This window comes from Taudactylus pleione, unplaced genomic scaffold (assembly GCF_031769625.1).
Source record: "Taudactylus pleione unplaced genomic scaffold, aTauple2 ptg000176l, whole genome shotgun sequence".
In the NCBI taxonomy this organism is placed as follows: Eukaryota; Metazoa; Chordata; class Amphibia; order Anura; family Myobatrachidae; genus Taudactylus; species Taudactylus pleione.
The window spans coordinates 1,319,290-1,342,938 of NW_028284578.1; the positions used below are offsets into that span (position 1 = coordinate 1,319,290).

General features: G+C 44.5%; 1 protein-coding gene across 3 annotated transcripts in view; it reads right to left on the minus strand.

Moving 5' to 3' along the window:
• Window positions 1-23,649, minus strand: part of LARP1 (La ribonucleoprotein 1, translational regulator) — a 59,522-nt gene that overhangs the window by 18,067 nt on the left and 17,806 nt on the right. For 2 of the 3 annotated variants that reach the window (XM_088475670.1, XM_088475669.1), the window contains exons 2-10: window positions 11,173-11,234; window positions 9,189-9,254; window positions 4,368-4,539; window positions 3,822-3,950; window positions 2,219-2,368; window positions 1,858-2,020; window positions 785-929; window positions 467-644; window positions 90-262 (exon numbers count right to left, since the gene is read on the minus strand). In XM_088475670.1, coding sequence (XP_088331796.1) covers window positions 90-262; window positions 467-644; window positions 785-929; window positions 1,858-2,020; window positions 2,219-2,368; window positions 3,822-3,950; window positions 4,368-4,539; window positions 9,189-9,254; window positions 11,173-11,234 — 1,238 coding nt within the window. The remainder of the gene's footprint in view (window positions 1-89; window positions 263-466; window positions 645-784; window positions 930-1,857; window positions 2,021-2,218; window positions 2,369-3,821; window positions 3,951-4,367; window positions 4,540-9,188; window positions 9,255-11,172; window positions 11,235-23,649) is intronic. The other variant, XM_088475671.1, reaches the window with a different exon arrangement.

Consider the following 23,649-nt stretch of genomic DNA (forward strand, 5'->3'; position numbering starts at 1 on the left):
CCTAGCAAACTGTGGTCCAGAAAGCAAAAGGAAATGCATGACTTGCGTTTATCGCACAATATGCCTATGGACTATCCCCTAGACCTAACCTTTGTTCTGGCTGGAGAAGGCCGTGGCCTTTTTTTGACTTCTATCCAGCTCTCAGAATCCAGGTCTGGCAAACTGGCAGAAAGCCCCTTTGGCATAGTCTTGAGGTTGCTGACTTCCTCGGACTTTGTGGCCAGAGTGGTGCTGGAGGTCCGCGGGGAGCCGGGTGCAGATTCTGGAAACAGAAAAATGTTGCACAGAGCGTTAGAACACAGCAGCAACAATTAGAAAGGTAGGCACGAAGCAGATGAACTTTCGTATGGCAACACCCTGTAGTGTCTCTTCAGCAGATTCCATTCAGTGGTAGAAAAGGAGCCCAATATAGTCCCAGATACAATTTGACCATGCGATATAATGTATAGGGATGGAAAGCACTCACCTGTCTCCTTCTGGAATCCTTGCCTGGGAACAAACTCTGGACAGTTGATGAGCTGGGAGAAGTCAGTTTGAGAAGCATCTGCAGCAGACTGACCGGGAGGTAGGGGCCAAATATACGGCTGCTCCTTCCGCCTGATCTTCTCATCAATTATTTCCACGACTTTGCTGTCTTTTAGTGCCTGAAGGAGGAAAGTTTATTTTTAACCTTGTGTTTAAACATGTGATCGTATTCTAAATAGATAACAATACATCACATTTATTGAAATGACTTTCTAGTAACATGCCGCTAGATGCGTTACATCCAGACCACCTAACTCACCTTGACAATCAACCCAATGTCAGTGGTCAGAGCCTGTACTCGATGAAAACTGGCTATTAACCCAATAGGCAGGAAACCTTCGGAATCCATCTTTTTTCGCAGGAAAAAATCTCTCTGTAGATTGTCCACACTGAAGTAATATTCTCTGCAAAACAGGAGATGCAAGAAGATTGAGAAGTCCAGAATAGACATGGGAAGAGGAGCCCACCATAAAAGATCCAGTGATTACAGAAAGGATTACCCCCAACGCAACTGCCAGTGACGCTCAGCTGCCATTGTCAAATCAATTGTTTAAAATAATAATGAAGTCTCTGCAGAAAATGGCCTATGTAATCATTTATGGTATACAACATTGCATTACTGTTAATGGTAGGTCAGCTCGATGTCCTTTTTCTATATCAACAACGTTCTAGCAAATATATTTTTCAGATTATTCTATCTAATTCTAAAGTACACGCCAGAGGAAAAACAAGCCAATAACTAAAGTTAGACGACCACCACACAAGTGAATGCAAAGCCAGTAATAAAGACGTACACCTGTGCTGCAGGCTGGGCAGAAGCAGTATTCACAAGAATGAAGCTAACCCATTGCCCCGAGGGACGCTGCATGTCATCCCTGAGTACACCTAGCTATAATGGGGGAAATTGATCAAACCTTATAAAAAGAGGCCAAGCGGAGGTGCTGGCGCTAGCAACCAGATTCTTGCTTTAATTTATACACAGAGGTTCCCAAACTCGGATATTAAAGTCCAGGTTTTAAGAATATCCATGCTTAACGCTAGATGATTAAATCAAATTGACTGAGGTACTAATAAAGGCACCTGTGCTCAAGCATGGATATCCTTAAAACAGACTGTAGTTTGGGAACCTCTGATCTAGTGCATTCTATAAAAATGAAATGAGCCGTCTATTTTCAAAACACTGGTTTAAACGATAGAACCGCTGCTTTACGGTGTATATGCATCAAGCTCCTTAAGGAACCCTGTGTTCTATAATCCAGGGAGATCACGGAGTCCGGTGGGGACAATGTAACACTCCATTACAGGCTTTTCTGAGGACAAGAGGTGACTTACATCTGCCGCTTGATGTAATCTTTCAGCAGCTCCTGGTCTACGCTGTACAGCTCCGAGCTGCTCATGTTGTCGTAGTAATAGGTGATGTTACTGGGATATTTTGGACCTCGTGACCCATCTGTGCCGTCAAATTTCCTGTAGCCATACTGGTAGTCGAAGTGAGCTGTGGAGGCCACCAAAAAGAAACACTAAAGTGGAGAACAACATACAGTGGCCACATAGCAGAATGTTGTAAAGGGTAAAATGATACAATATAAAACTTTACTAGTACTGGTACGAAGGAAGGGAGTACATTTTCTCAGATGGAGAAGTGTGTCCGAGTATAAGGATGACATGTGCATATACATATATTAATACTTACAGCGTGTGCCTCCTCTTCCACGTCCCCTCCCTCTCCCTCGTCCACGACTTCTTCCTCTGAAGCCACCGCGAACTGCTCCCTCGCTTTTTACACTAGACGTGTCATCGTAGTCCGGCCAGTCCCTCTCCTGCTTATTATCTGGATACCAAGCTGTGGGCAGAGAAGCATGATCAGAATCAAGAGACATTTATTATTTGGGGTCATGCATTGGACTGAGAGTTACATGTACATCGTCACTAAGTCCTGTGACCACAAAAGGGCCACAGTACTTTAATACAGGTTACAGAAATCCTTCCCATAGCTCTATATTTACCATAGAGTTTATTCCTTCCTAATTCACCAGCCATAATGGATGACATCTGAACTCAGAGTTTGCAGAGTACTTACAGACACTCCCACATGGATTAATCCCACATGGGTAATATATGGTCATTAGCGTAGTTTTACAAATCTCCTCAGTATAACAAGTGAAATAATTCGCACCACCTGTGGATCTTTTAAAATGTGTCAGCCATAATGAATACACCTGTGCACTAACTAGCAGATCTGGAAAACATGCACTGTTAAGTTGGGTACACCTTAAACGACCGGCAATCTTGCAGATGGTTGGGGCGATTACCCTTCACACCAGTCCTTGCAAGATTGCCGGTACACTAGAAAATTTAAGAAAAGACGGTATTGATCACTCGTCCGTCTTTTATTAATATGCACTGCATGGCATGCAATATCGTGTGATTGGCTATGCAGAACGGCCAATCACAAGTTGTCGCTGACGAGAGTGTAGAATCGCGGGTACACATTAGACAGTGTGCCGAATATATTGTTCTGATCCACCTCAAATCAGTATAATGGACGATATATTGTTTTAATGTGTACCCAGCCTTAGAGGTCCCCCGAGTACCGGGTTTGGAATTCACCAAGCTAAAGAACCTATACATTTCTTCAGTGACAAAAAACTGTCTAGGTGACTGGCTAGGACTGCAACACAGAGCAGCGTACACCATTTTGCAGTTAACCCAATAGACATAACTATACAGTCAATCCGTACTCTGAGAACCACAGACATTACTGAATGAATAGCTGAAAAATAAATATTTATTAAACAGTTTAACAAATGCTGCCCGCAGTGTGTATCAGTGCACTGTACACTAAACGTACACTAGGTAGTGTTAGACTGGTTTAGCCGTTGTACACGGCTAAACCCATGCTCTTGGGGAGCGACAAGCGCGATAATTAACGGGCGCCCAAAACTACTGCATTGCACTGTTGGGCGCTCATTTATTATCGCCGCCCAAAAAAACCCCAACAATCGCCCCGAAACTCTTCTACATTCCTCACCAATAAGGAACACAGTAGACAACACAATGGTGGAAAATAAGGGAACTGCTTGGTGAGATACAAAACTCAACACCTTTCAAGAACTAGACAGAGCATGTGGTGGTCAGAATCACAGGGTAGACTGGGTACTCCATTTTGGCTTGCACACTGTACAAGTAAAAAAAAAAAACAAAAAAAAAAAAAACGGTTCCTGGCTGGCAGTAACCACAGAGGAGTCAAGCTCCTGGGTCACTGTGAATTTAGCAAACTGTACACCCGCTGATACCTTTGGGGTCGCTCCGATTCAAAGTGTGACGCTGCTGCTCATTCTGACGGTTGTTCCTTGTAGTTGTTTTGTCTCTTGGTCCGTCTGGTTTCATCTCAATCTGCAGGGGAACCCATTTGTGTTTATTTCCTGTGGAGGAAAGAGAAGTAGAAAGTGGTGAGAGTGAGGAGATAGTGATCCAACTTTGAAAATTAAAAATGGAAAGTTTCAGAACTATTTTATTATTAGAGAAAAGCCTTCTCTACTAGGACACAGCTGGCTAGACAAAATATCACCTCACAAATAGTACAGAACCAACAAGTACTCAGGATGGTAGACGGCTCATTTATAATTTTCCAGGGTTGTAAGTCAGTCGCACAGTACAAAAATGCCAACTGTGGTACATCAACGGTCTTCAGAACATGTCCCAAGAGCAAACACCTGGGTGCACGTATGGCTTGGACTCCATGGTCTTACTTTCAGTAATAGGTCCTACGCCTAAGTGGCCTTTTTTTCTCTTGGCTATTTTAAAGTGTTAAACCAGAAAATAGAGGTTTTGAAACCCACCCGACACAGTACCTTTCTTTTTGTGGGCGGACCTTGGCCCATCGTCATCCCCGTTCTTCTCTTCACTGGACTCATCAGATTTTACTCTTTGGTTCTCCTTCCCGTCTGCACTCTCTTCTTTCATTTCCTTCCTTACAAACGATCTTCGGGATGGCTGTAACTTTGGAGGCGGCTATAGACAAACAATAAAAATTTTAAATCAGTGGAGGAGTTGAATTTTTGACAGTCACTTTGTCTTATAGGCAGTTTGATACAACTGTATGTACATAGCATATATATTGTGATTTACAACGATGGCAATTCTGTAAGCCTGTATGGGGCAACTAGTGCTTATATCACAATGTTGCCTATTAACATTGGACACTTGATAAAGCGGATCTACACTGGGCACAACAGTATATGGCCCCTAGTGGCCTATGTGTAATGGTCATCTCATGGGATGAATCTACGCTGAGGTGCTCAAGCTTCATGTCTGTTTAGAATCATCTGTTCCATATATTGGGACAAAATAAAAAATAATTGCCATGTGGCCAGCCAGCTTTAGGGAAATGAGGATTAAACTGCCTGGAACATAGCGTGAATGTTGGGTCCCCCCTTGATTTTTGTTTTGGAGATCAGAATAAGTGTTATTACCCCAGATCAAAGACCAAAATTCGGGATAATGCAAAACACCCTTCTAGGTATATTTTTAAAAAAAAATATACAGTTCACTATTATAATGACGTTACAAATTAGGAGTGATTCAATTGGTATTTTTTTAGCTGTGGTAATTAATGAGCACCCAATGTAGCAATTCAATTGTTTTGGGTGCCCAATATCGCGCTTGTTGGGCCCAATTAGACAAGGTTTAGCAGTGTGCAACAGCTAAACCAGTCTTAAAATCCTGGCCAGAGCGCCAAATTATCACACATTTCTGCTTGCCAGCTCAGGAGGCAGTGAGCAGAAAAGATGGCTGCGGTGGCTATCGTGCATGAACAGAGCAACAATTGAATTGCTCTGGGGGGCGCCCATCATTGACAGTCACTGGCGCAAACTATTGACTTCCCCCTCATGGACTGTTTGTTATTTGCCACAGAATAGTAACTTCACGATCAGCTATAGTCACAGTGGGCCGGCACATTCCTTCATGAAGACTGTGTAGTGCTGGCTAAATGCTGTTTCGTATAGTCACATGCCGACATTTACATGAATGGAGCCAAATGGGTATTGACATGGTGGCTACATCTGTCAGGGTGCAAAAATTAGCACCGTTGGGTGGGAAAGGTTATTTGGTGCATGAGGAGGGGGTAGGGGTGGTGGTCATTTCGTGGGACGAGGTGGTGTGCAGATGGTTCGTCTAGAACAGGGGTGGGCAAGGAGTGGCCCTCCAGCTGCTGTTGAACTACACACCCCAGCATGTCCTGTTACAGTTTTTGCATGCCCTGATAGCAAAACTGTGGCAGGGCATGTTGGGATTTGTAGCCCCACAGTAGCTGGAGGGTTACCAATTGATCACCGCTGGTCTATATGGAAGTCAGCAGCCTGTAAATACTTGCTTTACCTACCATCTTTGAAGTGGCGGTGTTGAAATCTCATCCTACAGTATATAAAGCTCACATTCTGCATCTTGTACTTGCAGAAAGCAAATTTCTAGGCCCTCTTTCAACATAATAAAATTATTCAAATGTATAATAGTGACAAAAGCAAAATGCAATCTAGATGTCCCTAGATTCTTATCATAGCCATTTATGAAGGCAATCCGCCCAATATTTTACATGAAAAAAATTAAATAGAGCAGCAGTAGGTTTAACTTGTTACGTTTAGGTTTGCACATCCATGGTGAACTTAGGCACATAGGTGGCGATGTAATTATTTTGTTGCTGCCGATCTACCATCCTGTCTAAAGCTAAACCCGTCTAAAGACCTGGTCAGTGCGGCTAAACAGTGGTTTGGGTGCCCCAAACCAGTACTTTGACGATTTCTGCTCGTCACCTCAGTAGGGTGCAAGCCGAAATCTATGCGCCCACGGCAATCGTACCCGAACAGAGCAACAATTGAATTGCTTCTACTGGCACCCACTACTCACAGCCGTAGGCAAAAACAATTTAATTCCCCACAAACTGCTGTATTTATAAATAAATTAAAAGTTTTTTATTTTGGTGCTACAAAGTAATCAATGTATTTCAGGCACTAATATCAGAAGGTCCCCAGGTATTACATTTGGGTGTAAATGAAAGTTTTTACGAAGTACACTTAAATTCAGCATCCTACACACACACACACACCAGCCACAGGTTAATACAACAATCCATGAGCTGCAAACAAACGTCCGGTGATCAAAGGCTGGAGCCTGACAGACTACTACAGTCAGAGACCAGCACCTCATTAATTATCCACAGGGCCCGAAAAAATAAAAGGTGGAAGCAACAGAGTCCGGTGCATGTCCACTAACACTATTCACAGCAGTCTAGGCCAATAATCTTCCTAGAACCAGGAGGTAAGAGGATGCATAATCTGCAGATTAGCCTGCAGATACAAGACCGTGTCATCACAGCTTAGGTTATGGCAATAAAAGAAAAACAAAATCTACTGCCCAATTAACAATGAAATGACACTGCTGCTGCGGAATATTTTTCTGGCCTGTATATAAATAGCTTGAAACTGACACCCAGCCAGTCTCTAAACTACAGGTAATAGAGTATAAAGACAGATTTTCTCCAAACACGTCTCCCTTACCTGTTATCCACAAAGAGCTAGGGAAATCCGAAACCTTCACATGTCCCCAGGCCAAGCTACACTACCCAAGATCCTAAAAATAAATCCTGGGGTGAAGCACCCGATCACTGCACGCTGCCTGGGAGGCTCTCAGTCCCAGAATAGAGACTGCGAGCCATGGGCATGGCAGGAGTGGTCAGAAAGAGGGCATCCCTAAATGGAAATCCTGCTAGGGGGGACCTGTCTGTGCTATTCCTGGTGTCACACACCAGGAGAGAGAGAGAGATATGGCCAATTACCACCAATAATACACTGCACATATATTCAAACTAGACACACACAGAGCACTGAGACTACCTACCAAGATGTGGTGCTTTGCCAGTGTCAGATAACTGGGCTTGTATGCACCCTCCTGCAACTTTTACCAAATACACTCATTTACTTTCCAGTTTTATCATCACAACAATACACTGATGGAGCTCAGCAGTCTTATGTACCATAGCACAGACTAAGTTACCTGACAGTGTACAAGCCCTTTAACTCCTCTTTAATATTTGTGTGTAGGGGCGGGGGGGAAGCCTGCTATGGACTTTTGCCACCTGACTTAGAGGTGGACGTAGGCGAGGCTGCGTGTGTTGCCACAACCGGCCTTTATGCCAATACCGCAGCCGATTCTGTTCATACTGAAATCCTCACTTGCAGCGGCGCTAATCAGTCTCAGTGTGTCTTTGGACGCACCATTGCCCTATGGCGGGTGCAATTTCTCAGTCTGAACATGGCGTCCTGAGTCAGTATTACCCGGTTTTAGACACAGTCACTGTTAGCAACAAGCCCGCATCTGCCTAACCCATTGAAATCCACGGCTCGTGTCCAAAAACGTGCTGCGTCTTCAGTCAGCGACCATCAGGTTCCGTGCCGTGCGACTCAGACGCACGCGAGGAATTAATACAGCTGCCAACTGTGTCCACCTCTAAATCAGACCCTAAAGGGGCAATTCAATTCAGCGCGATGCTGAGTAGCCTCGGGAAGGAGTTCCTGGAGCTATTCAGTTGACCGCGCTGTTAGTTTAACGAAAGGATTTCTTCTCGCACCCTCCGGAGGGTGCGAGCAGAAGAAATCTGACTAAAGTGCCGGCCACAATGCGGTCTCTCAGCTTAGCGTGGCGCTAACACATGGCGGCACTTAATTTGGAAACACCTGGCTTAAGGCGCACTAACCAACATCCTCTGACTAAGTGCCGGGCGTGGGGGAAACAATTAAATAGCTCCGGGATCTTCTATATGGCGCTATTCACATCACGTTCAATTGAATTGAACCCTAAGTGTACAACTATCACCAATTTGCACAGTAAACCAAGGATCAAGAAGAGGCAACTTATCTGTTTTATATGAATCAGTAACCACTACGGGGTCATTCCTACCCCATCATAAAAATCCATTAAACTTAAGTGTTTAAACGAACCCATGCATAATCAATGGGAAAAAAAACTTAAACCACCTAAATCACAAAAGTCTTGTTTTTTTTCCCCATGCACACTGAAGAAAATGTATGTATGTAATGGAGCGTACACATGGTCAGACTTGTCAGATGAACGATTTTACCAAAGTTTTGAACGATTTGAACGATTTTTGACTGCATTAAAATGAATGGAATCGTCCAAGTCTGACTGCAAACCCATCAGATGTCAGAAATCGTTATCTGACAAACGGGAACGCGCATCGTTGATCGTCCATCGTTCAGGCATGTCAGATATGAACGATTTTCCTTCAGATATGAACGACTGAACGATTTTTAAATCGTTATCGTTCATATCTGAAGGGAAAATCTGATCGTGTGTATGCACCATAACTCAATCAGTAAGGGCTAGTTTTTCAATCAGTAAGGGCCAAACACCGGAAAAAGACCACGATCCTTTAAAGTGTACCAGACACGCACAGAAATATGAAAGCAGAACAGAAAATCCCACTGTCAAAAATAAGTTAACATCTTCCAGTAACACGGAGTCTTCCCTTATTTACAAGCAAAGGCTGAAATGAAGTGGCAGCTGTAATTTGTACAAGCCATTCAGGGACTCAGAGATGGAAATACAAGAATGGAAATATGTTGGATGTTATTTTGGCTTCTTACCGGTGTGCTTTTGTGGGCAATTTCTCCAGGCGTAGGCCAATTGGTGGCATCACCAAAATCTCCAACCTGCAGAAATTGAGAGAGTAATGATGCTTAGATGCACTGTAGTTTTGACTAGCTCAACCCTTCTAATGTTGGGGCACAACGACTGCAAAACTAAATTGTGACAACAGAGATTGTGGCTATTATGGTGACACACTGGTAGTGGATGGCTTAAAAAGCTGTTCATGTCAGGTCATCAGTGGGAGCAACAGTGTATCTAAGGCTCACTATAAGGGTACGTCCAGATAGACTTTTTTGGGAGCGTTTTTGAAGTGCTTTGTCACACGGTGTGCCTGCAGTGTTACAGCACTTCAAGTGATTTGAATGAGGTTAAATATCTATGAACACTAAGTACATGTGTGAAATATGGCAAATGGACGTGGCACAACAAAAAAACTGCATGTCGCTGGTATTAAGAGTAAAACATGGCTGTCTGGACGTGGCAGTAGCCCACACAAATGCACATTAAAGATGATTAAAGGAGACAGGGTTGTGTAATTTTACAGCACAGGCTAAATTGAATTGAAAGCTATTATTCTTAAGGGAGCGCTCCAGTAATCAAAACACAAAGGAAGGAGGCAATGCTGGGGACTCGGCTCCACCAGTGCAACATTAAAGTGCTCAGTGGCTGGCAGAAGAGGTGGCAGTGTGCCGCACAGTTTGGCAGTTTGCAAACTACTCTTTAGAACCAAATTTAAAAAAAAAATAAAAAATTTGATTTTTAATTCATTTCTATAGATAATTTATCAGGCTCCGATATGTGATAAAAAGTAACCCTAACTGATCCACATCTCTTTTTTATAAAAACAGAAATTTAGGAGAGGAGTATTACCAACTTAACAAAGATGTGCCCAGCGCAAACATTTTCTGCCATTAAAGGCGCTGCACCTACAGGCTTTTTCTTTTGAAAGAGCATGGACCCAGCCCATCTCATTAGATTTGTGGATTGCGTCCCTCCCATTTCAACCCATCCCTGTGCAGACCCATCAAGGGGCCTGGATCTGTAGAGTAGACCACAGAATGTCCTGTACCCCACAGCGATGTCAGTAAGCCACTCCCATCCCTGTGCAGACCCATCAAGGGGCCTGGATCTGTAGAGTAGACCACAGAATGTCCTGTACCCCACAGCGATGTCAGTAAGCCACTCCCATCCCTGTGCAGACCCATCAAGGGGCCTGGATCTGTAGAGTAGACCACAGAATGTCCTGTATCCCACAGCGATGTCAGTAAGCCACTCCCGTGGGCCATGGTAGCGACACGAGAAAGTCTCAGTACTAATATTAGTCATAGTGGGACTTCCACGTGTCAATACATCAGCCAGCTGAAGTGGAATTATGATGCAGGGCCAGGCAGCCCAACTTGCTGCCATTTTACTGTCCAGATCACGGAAACTTTGCCTGGCTCTACAGATTATCCGAGATGGCTGAGTTTGAAATATACAATGTGGTGGAGAGATCTCAATTAGCAAAAGGCCGCCTCCGCCAATACACAGAATGGCGGCCAAGAACCTGTTAGTCTGATACCAGGAGGAAACTTTTCCCAACACAGCATTTACAAAAGAGAAGCTGCTTTAGGCCTGAAGTAAAAGGGGCAAATCAACTGCTTTTTTTGCACACCCATCGGAGCTATTCAATTGTTTCTGCTGAGTCGTGAATGCATAATTTCTACTCACAGCCCTCCAGAAGTGACTAGCAGAAATTGGCGGAAAGTTCCACGTGTGGGCGCGCTGAGCAGGACTTTAAACGGGTTTAGCCGCTTTACTCTTCTAAACCTGATCTAGTTGGGTGCGACATGCACGAAAAACAAACTATTGAAAATCGCACTGGTCAGTTTAGACAGACGATCAGGCATTCAAAAATAATTGAATTCCCCCCATAATATCTGATTATAAAGCAATAAAATCTACCACAAAAGACTGTTTTGAAATGGAACAAGATGTTACCTTGCTGCCTCGCCGTGGCCTAGGAATACCAGCTTTCACCACTTTGGCAGGTAGAGGAGGGTCTGAAATGAGATAAAAAAATAAATAAAATACATTAAACTCAGCAAATAAGAAATAACTTGTTCCTCGTCAACATACTTTACATAAAGTCAGCAGAATTATCTATACCGAGAGTACTATAAGAATATAGGGATGTGAGAATAACTATTCAAATACAACTCTTTAGCGAGTCAGCAAATATTAGCTACCAAGTACCAAATGATCATGAAAGACAATAATAATTATACTTTAGTGCAAAAGAGCCTCCACCAACATATATTCACATACTTCAGTATTAAAATGCATCTCCGCACAAGGGACCAGGAAATATACAAAAGCTCATTCAAATTATTTACAGTTGGCGATACAGAAGGCAGGAGGTATTGTCCTTATCAGGACACACCGTTATACATTGCACATCACTCTAACATCCTACCTAAATATGACCAACAGAATATATTCCATATTGAGAAACTGAATGATTGCAAAAATAGCGAGGTGGGTTAAACATCTAGGATGGGGCCTGGCTTGTGTGCGCACCACATATTGGGCAGGATGTACTAAGGGGTGAAATGAGGTAAAAACTCCGAAAATTGTTGCTTTGGAGAGGTATGACCGCATTTCCATATGTACCAAGCTCCGGAATGTGATACATTCCGGAGTTTGGACCCAGTGGGTAACTCCATCTTTAGATGGCGTTACTCAATAGAAGCCTACGGGCTTCTCCAGGCAACTCCCCCTGAGAGTGATGCGCAGCAGGACGCCATAGGGAAACCCGGAAGTCCCTCGTTCGCAAAGTATATCCCACCCATTGCCTTTGGCCAATTGTGTCCTTAGGAGTGTCTTTTTGAGTTAAGTGATTTAGGGCTCTTGTAGTGCGAAGTAGAGCCTCTTTTGATTGTTTTTAACCCTCCCTGGCCTATTATTCTCGCTTTTGGTGGTTGTTGTTTTGGTGTTAGCTATTACAGAGGGACAGAATGGCAGGTCATCAGTCCAGGTGCGATATTTGTTTTGGATGCGCTCACCTTCGTTGACTGTACCATCCAGGCAGGGGCACAGTCAACACACTAACGGGTGAGTAATCAAGTTAGAGGGTCGAGTGGATACCTTTGATTGTATTTGAATAGAGTCTATGCACCTTGGGTGGAATCAGTCTACAATGCATGTTGGTGTTAGTTTGTTGTGCATTGTTGGATTGCTTTGATTTGGCTGTCCTCTCTGCCCCATAACCACTAGTACTAGAATTTTTCCACTTATTTAAATAAACAGCTAACAGTTTTCTTCAAAAATTAAAGTCTCCGTGCCTATATTTATTATTATGGTTATTAATTTACTATTATTATTATTGTGATTATTATGGATTGGTATTTAAAGTGGTATGCATGCATGCATGCATGACACCCCTCATCCAATAGAAAGGTTTAGTACCGCTGACATTCCAGGCTTATTTCCTTTATTCAATTATTTTCATTTCCCAACATTTTACAGAATCCAACATGGTATGTCACAGACACAAGGTATCTGAAAATAAAGGTTAAACCCACTGGCATCCCCTATCACCGGTATATATTGCTATATGCGTTTAAAGCTACATAATCAGGTGGGTTCTTTAGCCACCCAAAGATTCTGTACCATATTGCACGAAGAAACTACTGTCACATAAGGTCACCTGGCTAACCAGTCAACCAGATTAATGCCAATCACAGGCAACATTTCTTGTGGTAGATCCTCTGTTAGTAGTCAGAAGCACGGATAGGTGCACTGCATAAATGCACTGAAAAACTGACTGGCTAAATCTTGGAAAGGCTCAATAGGCCCAGCTAAGGTGTGTGTACACATTGTGCAGCACTGTGACTGCGCAGTCAAGCGCAGCAGGGGGTCAGCTGCTAACGGTAGGTCCCAGGGTTGCTCGGACACAGCCCCTCTGAAAAGCAGGAGTCAATCTACTGAATTGTCACAACGTGAAGCCTCAACTTCTTGGCAATAAACACTGGGAATAAAAGCTGGTTTTGCATCAACATTAGTACAGGGCTTGACAAATTTTTCTAAAATCTAGGAGTCAGGATGAAATCGTAGGAGCCAGACCACAGCTCTCCCCCAGAATATTACAGGAGTGAGTAAGGAGCACAGCTTTGTGTGTTATACACACTATACTAGTCCACAAAATGGTCACAGTTGAATGGAAACAGTAAAATGGAAGCCCCCTCAATGCTCTGTGCGGTATCGGTTTTCCCCCCCCATGTTCAATAACTTTCGGGGCCTATAAACTATTCTAACCAGGACTCAGCTAAAAAGGGACATCACAGACCTCCTAGTCTGTTTAAAATAGGTAAAGCCTTGCGTTTCCCAACTGATTTGCAACAAACTACAGATATCATCATGAAGTATGAATCTATACCAGTACTCTCAATAACCAGCACTTGATAGAAGCATTGTGGTGACTCTATTAACCTATGATTTTTAGGGATCGATTTACTAAGCAGTGTTGAGATTGGGGGAGATGTACTAAGCTCTGAAAAGTGATAAAGTGGAGAGTGATAAACCACCAGCCAATCAGCTCCCAACTGTCATGTTACAGGCTGTGTTGAAAAATGATAGTTGGGAGCTGATTGGCTGGTTTATCACTCTCCAGTTTATCACTTTGCTGAGCTTAGTACGGTACGTCTGGCCTGCAGAGTGAAAAGTGATAAGGTGCCAGCCAATCAGCTCCCAACTGTCATTTTTCAAACACAGCCTGTGAGATGACAGTTAGGAGCTGATTGGCTGGCACCTTATCATTTTTCACACTGTCTCCTAACACAGCTTAGTAAATAGACCCCCTTAGTTGCATTGTGTATCTTTGTATCAATGATTAACATTGATTGGTTATTTATCATATATTGTATTTTTTGTGTTTCATTGGCCAATGATGTTTGATATATTGGATTTTATGTATCTTTGCAATTAAGGAGATTTATAGTCCACTGACATAGCTCATTCTATTAGTTTCATTTTCTATTAATTTATTCACTATTGATAATTTTAAAATAGTTCTCAGGTATATCTCAGCACTGTTCTCATTCTCTCTTTTGTTTCTCTATGGTCAGCAACCAAAACAGCAGCTTGATATACCTGACAAAACACTAAATTAGCCGTGGGCTTACAGCGCAGGCAATCGAATAGCTCCTGGCACTCATCCCGGTATTTTAAACTTGCGCTGAATTAAATTCCCTCCTAGGTGGCTTGATATATCTCCCCCACAGTACTGTGGTTACCAAAATAAAGAAGTGGTTTTGGGGGACCATCAGTTAGCGGCAAGGTTCCACAGTGCCATTGAGCTCATACCCAAATAAAGGGCAATTTATCAATAACTAAACCATCACTTGGAAACATAACTCACACAGCTAATTGCATCGCCCAGTTAGTGTGGCGGAAACTTTCTAGGTATCATAAATCATAACATAAGAAAATGCAGAGGGCATACAAAATTAAGTAACCCACAAAAACCAAGTCTGGTCACAAATGGAAGAAAAACAAAGATTACAAAAAAAATACGTTTAGTATAAAATAAGTGTGTGGGCATAGCCATCAAATCAGATTAGCCATAGTTCGCTTGTTCAGACCACGTACTTTGGAGGGTGTATGTGTGGTTTTCAGTGCAGACTGTACCAGCACAGGCAGGCAGTGTATTGGTAGCCTGCAGCATATCCGTGATAAGGTGTCCTTCAAAAAAAAACAAAAAAAAAACATATGGGATAAGTTCATAGTGTGACGTGGCCTGCAGACAATCCACTACGTGATCGTGCCAGGGGCGGGTCGTCAGCACACATGGCTGTAAGGAGCGATTAGCAGTACAGAGAAGAAATAGCATCCGCTGAGCACTCTTGCACAGGAGCAGTGCCGAGACTAAGAATTCCGGAAACATGCAGGCTTAATAGAGAACGTAATGGCATGCACAGGACACGACTGGTTTATCCCTCTCCTTAAGGGAGAGAGAAAAAAAAAACCCCTCTAGCTTAGGGATGGTTGAACAAAGCAGGATCAGCCCATGTGATATATCTCACACGCTCACTTGTGACAGCAGTGCTGCTATTCCATGCCCTGCAGCTAAATAATGGGGGAGAACTCCCTTGTCGGACCTATACCAACATGAAACGAACAGACTGGGCAGAGCAGCCTGCATCTGTGCCGTCATTAATAGCTTTTAATACAAATTGATAGGATTTATTTGAGACACAACACGCCTCATCTGTGCAACAGTTTGCTTTCGTTTTTTAACAAATCTAAGAAGGGCTATGGGTGGGTATTAAAAGGACAAGGCGGGCAAAAATCCCAAAACTGACGTTTTCTAAATTTGACAGCATTTTCCATATGTACCAAGCCCCGGAATGTATCATTGAACCAGTGGGCAACACGTGTGAGAATGCAGGTTACTGCGACTAACAACTGACATTAGGCACCATAATCTGCATCTTCCGATTTAGGTGCACAATGGGGACAATTGAACATCCAACATTAATTGAATTGCCGCATTTATAGGGGAGATTCAATTTTTGTTTTGGTGCCTGTTAGAGCTATTCAATGGTTGTTCAGATTGTAAAGAAACAAGCTGTTATCACGCTGGTCTCTTTATAAATCTGAGTATGTCTTTCATAAGCCTTAGGACTAGATTTTATTAAAGCAGAGTGCACACTAGTATAGGTCTAGTGTGACCAACATCTTCCGCGACAGGACCCGGCGTCGGCAAGTGCATACACACTTGCCGATGCCTGCAGCGACAGAGGAACAGCAGGGGTCATGCTGCATACGACAGCGTGCCCCTCTTGCTAACGATATCTCCCCGTTGGACCTGCATGCAGGGCCGACGGAGGATGCCGCCGATGACGGGCGGGAGAGCGCATAGTCAGCGATATAGTGGGGACACAATAGACCAGGGCTCGACATATCCCTGTCGCCTGGCTGCCGCAGGGAAGCTCCATTTGCCGGGCGCCTGCTGAAATTTTACCAGCGCCCGACTTTCCGCAGCCGGAGCTCACTCCTGAGCTCCAGTGTCAAAGTAACGAGGAGTGGCAGACGGCAGCGGACGCAGGATCGGGGCTCAGGTAAGTATTCTGTGTGGTTTTTTTTGTGCGCGGCACTATTACAGGGGGCTTACTACTGGGGGCACTATTACAGGGGGCTTACTACGGGTTGGACATATTGTCTAGTGCAGGGCTCGACAAATCCCGGGGGCCAGGTCGCCATGGCGACCAGATTTTGCAGGGAGGGAGGAAGCAGTTCCTCGTCAGGCCCAGCAGAGATTAGTGGACGTTCCAGCCTGTTGTATTGCGACGGCCATGTAATGCACAGGAGTGCATAAGCTGAGTGTCCCCTACGCTGACTACTCCGCCTCGGTGCAGTGACTCCTGTTAGTCTCGGCCTGCGGTGACTTCTGCTGTCTGTCCCGTTCTGCACTGATCGCTCCAGTGTGTCCCCGGTGCCTGTTGCCTCCTAACTCCAGCTGCATAGAGCTTGCTTTGGCAAGAGGGTTTATGCGTGGCTGGCAGGGGTTTTGTTTGCCCGGGGTTTTTTAGGCTGCAAAGAGATGGTTTTGGCCGGCCTTTGGGTGCCCGGGGAGGAGGGTTAGCTGCTCAGTAATGTGGCTGTGGATGTTTGCCAGGGGGGTAGCTGCACCACAACGTGGCTGCATAGGGATGGTTTACCTGGAGGTACCCTATTAGTGGTGTGGCCGTGGGGGTTGGTTGCCCAGGAGGGGCTAGGTGCTCAGTAATGCTGTCCCGGGGGAAGGGGACCTACTTTTTTGTCCTGGCTCCCAGATTGTCGAAAAATTTGTCAAGTCCTGGTCTAGTGTGTACCCAGCCTAACTCAGTTTGTTGATCAGTGGATTTAAAGTGGCATGGGGGTGGGAAGGGTGGGGTCCGCTTTAAATCCATTGGTCAAAGCGGCCGATGTTCAGTGGCTTTGACAAACCATGGGCTAATAACTCTAGCCCCAAGTCAGTATTAAAAGTAGTCCCTACTTTTTATTAAAATAAATAAATTTAATTAACTGGAGGTTTGTGCTGACTGCAAATCATGTACTGGTGAACAAGGGTATAGTACAGCATCAGTATCTGATGCCATTAAAATATTATATAAAATTAAAGTGTTCGATCAGAGGTAGTGTGCACTGTACTATTTAAAAACATCCTCTTCAGAAGGGACCTATAATATCAGCGTCATGTGGTGCAATGGAGGGTACTTTAGAACCAAACTATTAACTGGCAAGAGGTATAATATGATATATTATGGACATCCTTATATAACAAAGCGCATGGCGGACAGGGAGAAGAACAGTACCTTCAGTAAAAGGGTTAATCGCTCTGCACAAATGCAGTATAATAATTCTGAGATAAAAGTTTAACCCACCACATTGCTGTGACTTACACCTGAACAGTCACCGCAAGGGGTGAGTCACCTATATCAAGGCAAACGTGTCTCAACAACACTGGATGTCTCTAAAACTAAAGCAGCTTTTTAAGGGGACGCTATTTTAAAAGCTAGCTGGATAAGTGACAGCTCCTTACACAAGATGAGTGACCCTGAAAACCAGCACCTGAGTCAACAAAAGTTCTCCATCAGCTCCAAAAAAAAGTGATTAAAAAAAACACATAATTATTCCCAATTTTTTTTCAGAGTGAACACTTTCTAGCTGACTTTGGTCAAGGTCTAAGCTATATTTAAGAGGAGATTAATGGAATTTCATGGCGCAGATACAGCCCTCCTCCCCCCACTCACACAAACACTGCTCCTCTGATAGTAGGTTACAAGTAAACAGCAACATGGTAAACACTAGGCATTGGAGAGATGAGATCTAGCAGGTACAGGTGACAGACCTGTGGTACGAGATTCTAGGACCTCTCTGCAGACATAAATAATCCTAGAGCCGCATATAAACTACTGTATGTACAGATGGGCCACTTGTGGATCTCTAGTTACTCAATTAAAAATATGAACGTGTATGAGCAACAGCTTGTCTTTCTGCACAGTCCAGCAAAATGTGAAAAATACATCACCTCAGTTTACTCCTGAACATATTAACGGCCACATTTAAGAAATATTATTAACAGCACCATAATTCGTTTAGGATCGCAGTGATAGTAATGAATAGGCCATTGGTATTCAACGTTACTTAACCCTATGGCAAGGGTCAAACAACGCCCTCATCCTCTGCGGCATCCTCCCCAACTTTGTGCAGTCCAGGGTAGGGACTGACGCGCGCCCGCCCGAAAAAGGGTTGTGGCCTCGTGACAAGCCCCCTTTTAAGTCACTACGGGGGGCGAGAGCAGCATCCACGGAGATGTTGGGCTGCCCCCAGGGCTCTCCCCGAACAGTGAAGAGATGCCGTGAGATTAATTTCCCCAAACACATCGGTCTCTGGGCACTATGTTGGGCGGTAGGGGAAGTTGTCGAGACTGCTTGGATGCCAGGTAATCAAATTTTTTTTTTATATACAAAAAAGAATAAAATAGTCATTGTATATAATTTAAAAAAATAAAATTAAAAATGGAAAAAAAAAGGTGTTAAAAAAAAAAAATTGGAACGGAACAAGGGAGATGGAACGGACGGAACCGAGGCCTAGTGAAATTACATGCCACATTGGGGATTCAATTAACCGAGGGATATACTACGGGGTTTTAGCTCCCAGGTTAAGTTCCCAGTGTTATGCAATTACTGTCTGCGACTAGCCCGAAGGGGGCCCTTCTAAGTTGCGAGAAGAAATCTGTGTCAACTAGCGCCTCCAGGGCTAGTCACGATATTACAGTGGGTGGTAATTGTAGCGCTTCAGGTGTACCGCGGGAAATAATTGAATAGCTAGGGGTACTCAAGCAGGAAACAAAAAAAACATGCAGTAAGTGACGCGGCTATTTGAATGACCCCATTCTGACCAGTATTAGCTCAGCATACAACTGAGGCCGGATGTAACAACACTAATGGTGTCTAGGGGGAGAAAAGGGGGAAAAACACTAAAAGGCAGAGAAAATCCCTGTACATACCGCTTCTCAGTATGTACTAAAGGGATTTTCTCTTGCCTGTAGCCTGCCAGCACTAAGTGCAGGCTACAATATCACACTGGACCTGGGGGCACTTAGCGCTGCCACAAACTCCAATGGCAGCGCTAAGTGTCCCAGGTATTACTAAAGGGGGAGGTCACTTACCGTCTGCTGACTTCTCCAGCGCTGATATCGCCTCCTGTAGCTGCTGGTATCTGTTTCTCCTCACTGGAGAAGCAGGACTTCAGCTGTGTCAGGTTGACCATGTTTAAATAAAGTTTGTTGAAAAAAAAAAAAAAAAAAAGTCGCTGCTGCTGCCGGACAGAGCCTGGAGATGGCGAGTCACACACAGGGCTGTAGGGGAAGGGAGGGTCAGCTGTTACAGCCGAGGGGGTGACTTAACGTTCCCCCTCCTCAGCTGGTCTATTTTTAGTAACTGCTGCGTTAGCCAGTTTCTGCTTCACAGCGGTAGCAGGCGACGCAAGAGTGGCATTAATGTCTTAATAAATAAACCCCTAAGGGGTCTAGTTATTAAGCAGTGTTAGGAGACAGAGTGAAAAGTGATAAGAAAGTGATAAGGTGCCAGCCAATCAGCTCCCATCTGTCATCTCACAGGCTGTGTTTGAAAAATGACAGTTGGGAGCCAATTGGCTGGCACCTTATCACTTTTCGCTCTGTCTCCTAACACTGCTTAGTAAATAGACCCCTGAAATGCGATCAAATCTACGAAAGTAGTTTGACTGCATCTCCCAAATCTATCAAGCTCCAGAAAGCTTGTACCCGATTACGACGCCTAACAAAAGCCTATGGGCTCATTTTCTGTTAATTTCCCGATAGTGATCCAATAGGATCCCTCAGAGAGTCCCCCGCGGCTCTTGCTTGCTCTGGCTTATCAGAAAACCTATCCTTTGTGGTACAAATCGCAAAACTACATGCTTACGGCATTAATAAATACTGCCATGCATGCGCTGTCGGGATGTAACGCATTCAAAATGCGATGCACGATGCTTCCCGCCCTGGTACTTTAATCATGCACAGGTGATTGTGCTAGGTCAGCAATGATCCCGCCTGCTTCCAGACAGAGATCCTGTAAAACTGGCCTGTTGGGGGTACTTGAGAACCACTGGCATTACAAGATTGCTGACTCCCTGCAGAAGTGGACACCACAGCAGTGTGCACTGAGCTCTCCTCACAGAATCACATGAAATAATAAGTAGCTTATTTTGATAGTTTAGATTAAGCCATTAATGCACTTTTTCACCTGAACGGAAATCCAGAAAACATGCAGGGTTTGTGTATTTACCAAGAGCATCCGATGATAAATCTAGCAACGGAGAAAATATCAATATGACAGGCATAAAGCTCTTTACATATCCTGGTGGGGTGTGGGGAACCATTAATTAAAATGAGAAACATTACTGGTAGAGAACAGGCACAAGAGAGCAGCTATTTGCTGTCGCTACTGGCTTCACATGACGACCTCTGCTAGATGGGAAGAACGACTAATCCTCTATAGTATAGCAGGCAGAGAGCCAAGCCAATCCCAGCGAGACAGCTCACACTCTGCTCTCATATCTGATAACTAATGCTTCTCGCTTGGTTAAAATCCATGTGACCATCTCGCAGGTATGATACAAGTTTCAAGAGGACATTGAACTAGTTTGAAAAACATCCAAGAAACTGTATTTATTAACGCGAGCTGCTATAAAAATATAAACGCTTATGTGACTGTTACATTGGGTTTGGAGTGAGTGAAATCATGTCTTTATAACATTAACACTGCCCTTCCCGTCACCCCACTCTAAGATGTATTATTTATCAACACTTAGGCTGCGATGTACTAAAATCCCTGTTTTCGGGGGTTTTACCGCATTTCCATATGTACTAAGACCCGGCCGCACTTCTATCGGTGCAGAGGGTAACGCCAGAAAAACCTGGCATTACCCTATAGAAGCCTATGGGCTTCCTACAACACCCTGCTCCCGACGGTTCGCTGCCGCCCCGCCGCCCCCCAGCACTAGCCCCCACTCACCTGCTGTCCATGGTCGTCGGCCTGCGCTCCTCCGCATCTTCTTCTGGGTGCAGGGAGGAGGAGGAGCCGCCCGGGGCTTCCTGCACATTGACCAGCAGGAAGCTCCTGGGGTTCAGAGGGGGCGGGGTCCCACAGAGACCCCGTCACCCAGCGTCGGCTGCTTCGCAAAGGGCAGCTCTTATCGCAATAGCTGTCCTTTGAAATACTAATCGCATATGTTAGTACATATGCGATTAGTAAGGTTGCGGTGACTGGCGGAATGGTCACCGCAACCTTAGTACATCCCGGCTTTGCACAGCACGCATGCATGCATACATCCATCCGTTACGCATTTGGCAGGTTAATGTGCCATATGACTAATTTCCGTTCATTCGGTCCAGTAAAAATGCTATTCTATCACCAAATTAGGGGGCAGATTATAATATACAAAAGAGCCGCTGATAGCTGTGCGCATGACGACCAACTATAGTAAGCGATTTCTGCTCGCACCTCAAAGTAAACAAAAGCCGTTCTGGAGGCTGCTCGCTGCTTAATAAATCTGCTCCCAGGTCTTCCCGCAAGCTAGCTTTTCCAGTTTGTCTCCTAAACTATTCTTCTGCTTTTAGCATAGCCAATTTAGGCATTCAAGGAGGCATCAGGCCTTACTTTATAATGAGCTCTTCACTATTGTGTAAAGGCGTTTAATTACCATCCTCATGCAAACCTAACTGCTTATGTTTTGGCAATTTCTGTGTGTGGAAACTGGTTTAATAAATACTGCCTGAGCCTCCATGGTCAAAACATGTGCTGTTGGGAGTGCACGAGGACTGCTGCTAAAAAACACTGGGTGTGCATTGGGCCTTTTTAAATTAAAACAGGTTCAATTGTTTTGGGCGTTTGGGCGTCCATAGCTCCTGGTTAAAGCGACGACAGCTAGTCAATTGTTTGCGCAGCCGGGTCCCGCCATGATCGCAAACAGCTGCGTTCTCACAAAATGCACAGGATTAGTGTAAAGCGGCATCTCCCTTGCTAAAAAAGCCAGGCAGTATAGCAGTTACAGCAACAAAAGTCCTACTCGGGGCGGATTTCTGCTCTCACATCAGGAGTGTGTGAGCAAAATCCTCTAAGTGATAGGCGTCCAAAATAATTGAATAGCTGCCGTTTACTTTAGAAGGGAGCTACGGGCGCAAGTAGTAAAAAAAATAAAAATAAAAATATGGATTTTGTGGTCACACTGTTCACGGGCCTGCACATTTTAAGGTACTACATTAGCAGTTACAGGCAGGTCTGGATTACCCTGTAGCTCTCCAAGTCCCAATATACTGCTGCCAGCCAGCAAAGCATGCCGGGCTTATAGTTTCACAACACCTGGAGTAACGGGGTCTCCAGGCCTGTTGTAAAGGAATAACCAAGACAATTTTGCTCCCATGACATTCAATATACCTGCAAGTCTAGAAATGTTATACATTTTTGCTCCCCAGTAAGACAGACAATCTTTAACCCCCCCCATCATACCCCAAGCACATTACATATTACGGGGTCTATGCACTAAGCCCTGGAGAGAGATAAAGTGGACTGAGATTAAGGGCGGGATGTACTAACCGTGCAGTGTACATTCCACCATTCACCGCACCGATACTAAATCGAAAATTGTACTAACATATGTGATTAGTATCGCAAAGGACAGCTCTTGCGATAAGAGCTGCCGTTTGCAAAGCTGCTGCCGCCGCCGGGTGAGGCGGTCTCCTCCCCCTCCTAGCCTCGGGAGCTTCCTGCTGGTGACCTCTGCAGGAAGTCCCGGGCTCCTCCTCCTACTCCCTGCACCAGGAAGAAGAGAAGGAAGCGGGGGACCCAGGAGGTGTACGTAGGACGCTGAGGTGAGCCAGCAGTGAGAGGTGCTGGGCGACTGCAGGGTTGCTGTAAGAAGCCCATAGGCTTCTATAAGGTAACGCCAGAAAGACCTGGCGTTGCTCACCGCATCGAAAATCGGGCGGCCAGGGCTTAGTACATATGAAAATACGGTAAACCCACCCCCCCCCCCCCCCGAAAACAGGGTTTTTACAGCATTTTTCCTTTAGCACATCAAAGTACCAATCAGCTCCTGTCATTTTTCAAACAGTCTTTAACTTGACAGTTAGGAGCTGATTGGTTGGTACTTTATCGCCATCCACTTTCTCTCTCTCTCTCTCCAAGGCTTAGTACATAGACCCCTATGTTACTTGGTGTAAGACATGGCTAACTAACAAGGCATATCAGAATACTTATGTGAATTCTGATCCACTCCTGATTGCATATATCAATCTAGTAGTCAGCAGGAGTGTGTATTAATTTGTTTTTATTGCAGCTATTTTTGGGGGGCGCCCAACGGAGCAATTCAATTGTTGCTCCATTTATGAGCAAATTACCGAGGCAGCAC